Raw genomic sequence first — 10,545 nt, 5'->3', positions numbered from 1 at the left:
CGATGCCCACAGTTCTTGAATGATACATAGCAATACATCTGTTAATTCTGATGTAAGAAAAATTGTATTAAAATGAATCAGAAAGCGAGGTTCTACCGTGTTAAAATAAATATGGTCAGTTATTAGAGAGGTGCTGAGTTTAAGCAGTGACAGGTAGGGAAGAAATTAAGTGATCCAGTGTAATGCATTAGAGTTTAAATTGACATACAAAACAATGCATCATTACTGAGGAGACTGCAAACTCAGACATAATTATTTTCATAAAGTGTCCACAGCTAAATTTCTCTCTCTAAATAAAGAAACTTAACTGTGAATTAATCTCAAAGACTTATCCCATACTGCTTTTCCATATCCCCCTAGAGAAATGTTTTTCACAGAGCTAAAATTCATCAGTGCATGCTCTTTAATGAACTCAAGAAAGTCACAGTTCAAGTGCCATCATGCTTACTAGTAACAAAGCATTTATGAAACATCTCTACTTTATAGTCTCAGTTACAAGATATTCTAATATTTTAGGGAGGCATCAGATGTAATTACAATGCATTATATACAGACTACGGAAATATTTTGATACGGAAAAAATAAATAGAAAAAAGTATGTAAATATCCTGAGTAAAATTCTGCTGCCACTGAAGTCAGTTACAGGATTGTCACAGATATGAGCACAGGCAGTATTTCACCCCTCTTTTTAAAGCATAAAGCAGTGCACATGACTTCATTTAAAACAGTTTAAAGTGCATACAACATAATAAAAAAAAATCAAAAGCTTTTAAAAGTTTTACATATGCAGATTCCATTCATATCTATTACGTCTCCTCAGTTCCATCTCTTCTGGTTCATTAGTATCTTTGTTTATCATTTCTTGGTCTTCTACAACATCTGGCTCCAACTGATGTATTTCACATTCATCATGTAATTCATGCTCTTCTATTCTGTAATCATTATCACTATCCTCAAGCAAATCTTCATTATAGTCATCTTCTCTGTTGTCCATTTCATTCTCTTGAGAATGTTCAGCAAATGACTGAATGAGATCTTCAAGTTTCTCATTACAAATGTCGCCAAGATCTTAGAATACACAAAAAATAATCAAATAGAAAGGCTCTAAATTTCACAGTCAGTTTAGAAGTAGAGTATTTTTTACTTGCTTTTTTCTGTTTAATTAAGACTCAAATCATGCAAGAACTCCCCAAATTTCTAGTGAACCATTCTTAACAATTTTTCTCTTGGGCTGCTATGAAGCTCTTGGAAGGCCCCGGCTGAAACTAATGTACAATTTACCATTTAGTGTTTTACCCACAGCCTCAGAGGTCTCATTTGGGAATCCTCAGACTAAAGTTAGTCTAATACCAACAGACTACTTAGGAACTGGCATTCAAAAAGCCTGTTTCAACAAAGCAGAATGTGACTGTAGGGTCCATCCCAGTTCAATGTCTTTTAGCACATATTCTTACAACAACAATAATGTATCAAAAATTTGAAATTGGATAGACCTCAAATAGGAAGAACGGTACTCCTCCAGAATAAAACTAATTCCATACAAATTGCCTAAGGTGCAGGAGCTGAGCATTATCATAGCAAGATCTATTCATTCTTTTAAAATATACTTAGTTCTCTACCTATGTGAAAATTAAACTACCTTTCATCTTGTCTTCTGATTTATCCAATCCACTTTCTTTCATCAGTCGTCTAATTGATTTGAGCTGTGTCATTATTTCATCCTTCTGCTCACAAGCTAAAGCATTAACACTAGAAAAGAATACAAATGTTAACAGCTGAAAGATTATCTTAGAAGTGAGTGCTTGATAGTAATACACGAGACTGAAATATTTTCTTCCATGGATGAATACCATAGTTAAGTTTGTGACACGTTTAGGTCAAACTTTCCTTGAAGAACTGTCTCTTGAGAAGTGGGGAGCTTATCACATACACCTGCTGAATAACCGAGTCACCAAATTCTAGTATTAGAGTCACAGTGGCCAAGGCTGAGTAACGACTACTGAAAGAAACAATTAACCAAAGTCATTTTCATGTTAGTATAACAATGCCTAATACAGAACTTTTCAGTTTAGGGCCTTTTCTCATTTAATTCAGATTTCCTTTACTTTCCTGGCCATCACTACTAGAAATTTATTAGGCAAATTGGTCAGTGCATTTGCTGTTTAATAGTTTCAGCCCATATTAAGTGCAGAAGTACACTAAAGGAACAATCATGGAGTTCTGCATATTTTAACCTGGGATTCATGAAGGATGTCAGTCTACAAAATGGACTGCATGGATATTTTTATTTCGAGTAGATCAGTAAGGCTCTAGCTTCTTAAGAAAAGAACTTCTCTAAAACTACAAGGAGTATATATTACTGAATTCTTTGCCACTCTACAACAGTCATTATATTTCACTGAAATACACACACTTTACAGGTTCATTTTAAAACACATTAGGCAGCTAAACCTTGATAGTTATTTTTTTTGTTCTAATTACATCTAAAGGAAGAAACTCTCTCTGCTACCAGAAATTTAATTCCCATAAGGGCTTTCAAATTCTACTGATCTTAAGTATATTTTCAGTATTAGTCTCTCAGCAAGTATTAAAGTTTAACTCATTAAGCTACAGTAACATGATTGTAAGTCTCAGCTTTTGCATTTATGTTTGGTGAACAAGAGATGCAAGGTGTCTGTGGAAAAGACTGCAAATTACAGAAGAGGTATTACTTCTTACAGAAGCCATAAGTAATTAAAGAAGACTCCTAAATGCTGTTCCTTACCTATATATAAGGATCATTTTAAGAACTCTTTCTTAACATTTTGGCAAATTTCAATTTACAGAAAATAACACTTACTGAGAAGTTTCAGAACACTCACCAGTTTGAAAGTGGATCCAACTGAGTCAATAAAGAATTTAACATTTTCTCTGTCTGTGCTAGATGCCGCTCCAGTTCTAAAAGCTGATGCTCTAACAAAAAAAGAAAAAAAGGGAGGTGGGGGTGTAGGGGGCAGGAGAAAGAGAATATTGGAAGAAATGTCTTTACAATACCAAATGGATATTTATTTATATTTTTGGGTTGGTAGACTCAAAACTAGGAAGTTTCATCTATCTATAAAATTCTAGAATGTGAAAAGGGAGTGTGGGGTTAAGAACACAAGCCTCACTACATGTGAACAAAGTCCTTCCCACCCAGTAGTGACCGATCTCCTACAGACCCCAAACAGAGGAGACCTTTGTAGAAACTGAATGAGAATGTGAAGCTCACCTTCCTAGTCTCAAAATCGATGCAGTTTGAAGACTTTCTGAGGTATAAGTACTGTATTAATACTTGAGATACTGCCATTAATTTATCCACTCATACCTCACAAATACATTTAATGCCCAGTGCACTAGAAGCAAGAGGAGTAACTCCTCCTAGAACAGTACTGAACTTTAAAGAAAGAATAATGCAACACACAAGGATGGTGAGTAAGCAGTGCAACAAATCACTGCTGAACCTGATTACAGACCTGGTGTACAGAGACACTGAAAGAGGCTGCTATTTGTTTAATTCACTAAAACTGTGTCTGTACAAGGAGGGATAACATATGAAAACACCTCAGCTTTAATGTGCCATTAACTTCTCCCAAAAAAGAGAAACCTCTTGTCTCTGCATGTGCAGAATAGACTGAATCAGTCAAAAATACCCTTTTCATGAAGAAAAAGATTGTATTGTTTATTCTGTCTCTTAAACATTTAATGGTTTTGACAGGTTTCTAATTTGGCCCAGAAATTAAAGTCTCTATGATTTTAAGCCATGCTGTTCCACTATCAATACAGCTCAATACTAAACCAGATCATTATATTCTTTTTAAATACCTTAATAATCTGAAGATAATTATATCTTATTTAAACTGAAGAAAACTGGACAGACCTTAATTAAGAAAAACATCAGACATTAAAAGGCAGAGAACAATATTATATTAGTATAGCTGTTTTAAAGAGTATTGCAATCTGCAGTATTCAAACAAACCTCAAACAAATGTTTCAAATATATAGAATAACAAAGTGGTTTTTTGTAGGTTGCTAACTGCTCTTAGTAACTTAAAAGACTTTTAAAAGACTGTTCTTATTTAGCTAGACTACATCAACAAAAACATGTAGCTCTGCTCCAGCAGGAAATAAGAATATGAAAATAAGCATTCTGAATGGGTATCTTACCCGTTTCCTTTGCCTTGTCTTCTGCACTTTTTTCCTTTTTGGAGTGACTTTCTTCATTTGACTTCATCTTTAATAAATACAGTGTTAAAACACTTCATCACTATTTGTGTATTAAAAACAAAAATGCATTTAGAAATGTACTGAAAGTAAACAGCGAGCACAAAAATGTACTACAGTAGTGAAACTTCTGCGATGTCTGCTTCCTGTCTTAAACTAAGACTTCTGATTTTATGCAATGACAACATGATTGACAAAACCTGTAAAAGAAAGCAGGTGCTATTTCAACTTCATTTTACGAAAAGAAACAGAAGAAATCTAGGTTACTGGATCCAGTCTGCTACCATCAACTAGGAGATAAACTTCTTTCTTACAGTAATAAACATATTATAAAAATATTTACATTTTAATCCCACAAGCCCAAGTGTAAAGAGTTTTTTAAAAAATTTTAAATAATAAACTGGGCAACCTCTACACTCATTTTGCTAAGCTGTGGTATTTGTCTCTGACAATAGAAATGCAGTTGCCATCTCCAGTCCTATTCCTGTTCACTTTTATTTTACCTGAAGGCAAGCAACAATACTGCAACTGTACTCTCAGCATTGCAAGTGCTGTAGTATCCCTTCCTATAAATAAAACATATCAAGTCTGATTCTTTCTTAAAAACAACTGATCATGTGTTCTCCTTTTTTAATTTACAAACAGCAGAAAGGGCATCTCATTACATGAATAAAACCTGTATGTCACAGCAGCACGATCAAATGAGAAGTGCAAATAAAAGGCCACGTCTACCTGCTATTCTATTTAACTGCTAAACTAAGACTATTGCTTTGCAGGAATTGTCCACTTCCTTCCCATACTCAATTTCATTATGAAGAGAGAAAAGGATGTGAAGTATTGATGAGGCAGTTACAGCCTATGGTAGCAGCACCTTTTAGGTTCTCAGACTCTTATTTCAGGCTGTGGGGTAGGTAAGAGTCTCACTTCTTCAAGTGTCTAAAAATAGGTAAGTCAGAAGCCTTCATAAGTAAGAATTAGATACACTAAAATTTTAACTTCGGACTTCACATTCAAAGTCAAACAGAGCAAGAAATGGCTTTCAAACAACCATATACATGGTCCCAAAATTGGAAAAACAAACAAGCCAGCCAAGCAGTTACATTTCCTTCTAATTTCAGGGACTTAATGCTTTTCCTATGGCTTACCTTAAGAAGTTTGTATGCTGCAAACATTCCCACTCCAAGAGCATACAATGGCATGAGGGTGAATGCTAACTCTCTACCGTTTCCTCTTGTTCTCTCACTTTTTATCTCCTTTTCCATTGCATTTCTCATCTGTTGAATACTCTGGTAGGTATTACTGTCAGAATTTCCTGGATTCCGATGAACTTGATAAACTGTCTGAGGACTACCTTAAAAATTAAATTGAGAGAAAGACAACAAAATAAGAAAGAAAATTAAAGAGTCCACAGCTGCAATTAAATTGTTTTCTTCTTGAGTAATCTTCTTTGTTCATCACTCTTCTAAGATGGTACGGGCAGCCCTGCATCCAAGTCAAAAAATTAAAAATCACTCTTACATTAACAGGATGCACAGTTAAATCTACATAGCAAAGACTCTCAAAGCAAGACTGATTTCTATAATGTACAAGTTTTAAGCTTCTTCCTTCATGGCAACATTGGCAAACCTTCAGCAAACCACAGAAAGGTAGATGTAACAAGAAACAATTTAAATCTTGAAATTAAAGCAAACTCAGAGAAATTATTGGTAATGCTGAGAACAGTTACAAACTGATACTTTTCCTCTGTAACAAAAGAAAGGAGCTATTTACAACTGAATTGTCTGATTCCAGAAAAAAAAGTGTTGTTGAAATACTCATGCTGTGTTGCTGCTTTCACTATTTTGACAGTAAATTCTGTGTTATATGGATATTCCCAGAGGCTTAGAAGTACTGTACCTCTGCAAATCAAATATTTAGCATGAAAAGATTACAAAATAGCAAAGAGATGCAACCTTGGAAGTCTGAAGTATTTTTGTGTGCAATTTGCCTGCCAGAATAGGGAGCAGATGAAAGCACACACAGCATCATTGGTTCCACTTAGGAATTAGGTTATTTGGTAGTTAAATCAAGGGTTCATGGGACATTCACATAATAGACAGTACTATCAGCTAAAGAACGCAGGTGCTTGCAGGGACAGACAGCAGGTGTTGGGAGATTGTGAAGCGTTCTACTCATGTCTCAACTGACTGCCTAGACTTACACATTCAAACTTATGGCAGAACTGAGTATGGGTTTAACAAGATTTACACTGTATAAACATGCCCAAAGAAAAGACCATTATGCAAATCATTTGTCAACTAATACTGTAACAGTGGCATTTCAAGTACTCACAGTAACACAAGGCAATCACATAGAGAAAAAATGAATATAAATTACACCTCCCAGTGAAACAAGTATTTGGTAACACCTTCTGCCAACTACAAGAGAAGAAAAATGAATCTAATTCTGCTAACCAAAGCTGGTACTTTGAGATAAGAGAACTCAAACAGTGTTTAGAATTGCCTAAAATTACTTAGACAGGAAAGTTCTAAATGTACTCTCACTTTTTTCCCTACTTTAAGTTCAATTTGTTTTTAATGTAAACAAGAAATATTACTAAAATATCTAATATAACAAGTGAAAAAAAATTCTGTAAGTCATACAAATTAGAATGTGGCAAGGGAAACATCTGGGCACCGAGGAGGAACGCTGAGTCCTAAGGGTGTCTTGTGCCTAGTTTATCCCACAGAAGAAAAAGCAAAGCAAGTTACCAGCCAAACAGGAGAAAAGAAGAACCCAGACAAGTGGGAACAGGAGATCTGTCTGAAATATATTTTACTCAGTGCTGGGCCAATACATCAGTACAATCAGAGGCATGTTGCTTTTTTTTTTAAGGACTCTCTTCAGTGCACTGCCGGACAGATTTTATATGACTCTGTGCATGTATTTTACCGACAGGAACACTTGGCTTCCTCATTGCACCTCTAACTCGGGCACGAAGTTTTCCCTGTGACACCTCCCAGCTCCTCATCTGTCCGACAGTGCCCCTGCGGGCACTTCTACTCACACTGCCCCCGTACGACACACTTCCCATTACTGGCTGTTTCCTGCATTTTAAAGTAGATTTTTTAAGGCAACACAGACGAAAATCAAAGTATTACTGAACCAGAAAAGCAGAACACGGCGGGGGCGGTGCTGAGGGTGTTCAAAGCTCACACAGGCCACTCGAGGCTGTCAGGCCAAGCCTCTCTCCCGCTCCACAGGCCGCGCACACCCCGCGGCGACTCCGCGGGGCGAAGGCACAGCGCTCCCGCTTCCCCGGGCTCCCCCTGCGCCCCCGGCACCGGGGGGCTCCCGCACGACACCGGAGCAGCACTCGCACGGCCCCGACACCGGGCCAGCTCCCGCACGGACACCGGGCCAGCTCCCGCATGAACACCGGGGCAGCTTCCTCACTCAGGGACATCGGGGGACTCTCGCACGGGCCCCGACACCGAGCCAGCTCCCACACGACACCGGGGAGCTCCCGCACGACACCGGGGAGCTCCCGCACGGGTCCCCGAGTGCGGCGCGGCCCCGGCCCCGGCGCGGCCCCTACCTCTGCCTCTGCCGTGCTGGCGGGGATCGTAATGGCCGGCACCGGCGCTGCCGCCCCGCGAGGCCGGGCCGGGCCTCCCGCCGCCTCCTCGCCCGAACATCCTGGGCATGACGACGAAGACGCAGAGCACCAGCACGGCCGAGACCAGCACCTGCTGCACAGCCGACAGCACCATGGCTGCGGCCCCCAGCACGGCGGTCCCAACACACCCAGCCCCAGCCCCGGCCCCGCCCCCGGCGTGGCTCCTGCGGGCGAGGGGCAGGTCCGGCCCGGCACTGCTGGGCAGGGTCAGTCTCTCCGCAAAGGAAGAGAGATGAACTACGCTGTTGGGGATAAAGGGGATTTCTTGGTGGCGAGAATGAATCTTTGCTTGTCGTGCATGAAACAGAGTGCGCTAGAAAATTTTTTGCGGGAAAGGGTTAAACGGCAGTGAAGAAGATGCAGAAAAAGCAGATGGATGATGTTTCGTCCGCTTTGTACCACGAGAGGAACGTGTTGAGAGCAATGAGCAGCTAAGGGATGAGCATCCCGAACAGGCCTGGGAACACGCACGTAACTCGGATACTGATGGCAAAGAAGGCCCTTTGCTTGGATGGGGTTTAAACCGCATTGGAAGTATAGGGGTATGATTTAGGAAGTGAGAAAGTTTGTGAAAAATACCCCACTCAGTTTTAATACTCAGGAATAGGAAAACCAGGGAAGGTTATGACTAAAGGTATGCATCTAGACATATGGTGAGCTAAAACTAAAGGCCTTGGGAAGAAAAGAGTGTCAGCAGCCAGTGGAGTTAATTGTAAGATCCACACAGAAACTAAGAGTGTGCTGAAGCATATGAACATCAATAAAGAAGTGGTTGTGTTCATCAAACATAACCTTTTTTTGAAACACAAAATTAAGTACTTTAATGGTAGAAGAAACTTGCTGAAAAACAGCCATGACTGGAAAACAAATACCAAAGATCATTCATGTTCAGCAATCAGACACTGCAAAGAAGAAAGAGGCAGCAGAACGAGTTACAGGCCAGGAATCGCCATGTTTACCTCTTGAAACCGTCTTTGTAAAATGTTCTGATGTGTATTTTAAGCTTTACCATAGGAGGAGCAAATATTTGTTTCCAGAGGCTCACTTAAAAATACTTAAAATATTCCTAAATTGAATCCATAGTATCTGTGCATTTTTACTTTGAATTTTTATTTATCAAATAGAAATCCTTAATGACCTGTTCAACAATGAAAAAACCCTCCAAGTTTCATCTTTAATTAATGTGCCAATAATTACCTGAAGAATATTTCAAACGTAATTTCAGTTGCTAGCAAGTGCTCTTACAAAGTTAATTTTCAACAGTGAAGAGAGGAAAAACTTGTCCAACAAAATTAATTCAAATTTCTGTGTTAAAACAGAAAAAGTCAATTAAAATAAAACACAGGTAGTTGCCCAAATAAGGGAAAGTATTTCTTTATGAAACTGCAGTGTATGATATCTATATGTGCTTTATTGCTGACTGGTTTTATCTGACTGTTTAAGACCTGGCTGTAACTTAACATTGCACAACTATTTCACCTTTCATGTTTTGCAGACTTGGGATGCAGTTTTGGCACATACTTCAAGGGCATAGAAAAATAAATGCATTTTTGAACATAATGTGTACTTAAGTAAGAAACATCAATGCTAATTAGACATTTGTTGGAGGGAGTATTTGGGTTGGAACTCATGAAACATGCAATGTTGCTGATGCCATTAAACTGTGGTATGATGAGGTCAGACTAAATTTTCAGAACTGCACTGAATTTCAATGCAGAACTGTGCTAAGGTTTGCAGGCATTACATTCAAGCAGGAGTTACCTTAGATAAAATGTCCCATATAGTCTCAAGCAACGACTGTAACGCATTAACCCTGGACTGGTTCACCTCAGTATCTTCTGTAATAACCGGCTCTTCCTGTCCACAGTAGTGATCTCACTGAAAGCCTCATTCCTCATCTCATTGTATCACTACTACATGAACTTTATAAAACAGTATTTTCCAGTTCTCTAGTTGCCAAGCCACACAGTTCAGAATTCTTTAGGTCTGGAGACGCTGTTGGAAGTAATGACAGTAATTGCATAATGTCTGTGGGTATTCCTCAGTAGAAACGTTGGCAGAAGAAAATATCCAGTCAAAATAAATTTTATTTGCAATTCTCATAGAAAAAAGAAAAAGAAAGATCACCAACAAAATTTATGATTACGTTTCTGATTTCTCAGTGATCATTCTGAGACACTTAATTCCACTAAGAAAGTAAAACTTTCCTTTGAACACTTAGTATTTTAAATTGATGTATTCATTCCCATGTTCAAGCTTTACAGTAGAAATAGTTTCATCTATGAGCAAACGCATAATATGTCACTGATCTAAAACAGATTATAACTTTAATGTCAAGTAGATCTTATCTAGTAAAAGCAACTTTTAAATTTCATATCTCAATGTTAAAAGATGCTTAGACTGCTCTCTGTGTAAATGACAGATATAATACTGTACAGTACACTTGCAGAGAAACTTACCACACAATAGTAGCCACGAGACTCTTTTTTAGTAGACTTTAGATTGTGACATGAAAATACTTAAAGTTACCGGAATAATTTACAGAGCATTTTCTTTGCAGCTCTTTTTATATCTTTTCTCACTTCTCTTCAAGTGTTAATTCTGGTTCTGCCTGTAACAAACCCAAAAGCAAGACTGGAGGATTT

The 10,545-nt window shown here is 38.3% G+C and overlaps 1 protein-coding gene across 1 annotated transcript; it reads right to left on the bottom strand.

Annotated features, from left to right (window-relative positions):
• Positions 1-389: 389 nt before the first annotated feature.
• On the bottom strand, positions 390-8,041 carry LOC139670461 (protein RIC-3-like). The gene is made up of 6 exons (XM_071552197.1): positions 7,820-8,041; positions 5,388-5,593; positions 4,186-4,252; positions 2,862-2,952; positions 1,640-1,749; positions 390-1,068 (listed from the first exon to the last, which is right to left on the bottom strand). Exons 1-6 carry the CDS (start codon positions 7,992-7,994, stop codon positions 779-781), a joined length of 939 nt encoding a protein of 312 aa, XP_071408298.1. The 5' UTR covers positions 7,995-8,041; the 3' UTR covers positions 390-778.
• Between the last annotated feature and the right edge of the window lie 2,504 nt (positions 8,042-10,545).

The sequence above is a fragment of the Pithys albifrons genome, chromosome 3 (genome assembly GCF_047495875.1).
Source record: "Pithys albifrons albifrons isolate INPA30051 chromosome 3, PitAlb_v1, whole genome shotgun sequence".
Taxonomy (NCBI): Eukaryota; Metazoa; Chordata; class Aves; order Passeriformes; family Thamnophilidae; genus Pithys; species Pithys albifrons.
The sequence above is the reverse complement of the archived record's forward strand: the minus strand, read 5'-3'. Positions and strand labels throughout refer to the sequence as shown.

Coding starts and splice junctions, on each gene's coding strand:
- LOC139670461 (XM_071552197.1), bottom strand. CDS start 7,994: ATGGTGCTGTCGGCTGTGCAGCAGGTGCTGGTCTCGGCCGTGCTGGTG. Junction 2,953..4,185: donor AGACAAGGCAAAGGAAACGG/GTAAGATACCCA, acceptor TTTTTTTGTTAG/AGCATCAGCTTTTAGAACTG. Junction 1,069..1,639: donor ATCAGAAGACAAGATGAAAG/GTAGTTTAATTT, acceptor GTGTATTCTAAG/ATCTTGGCGACATTTGTAAT.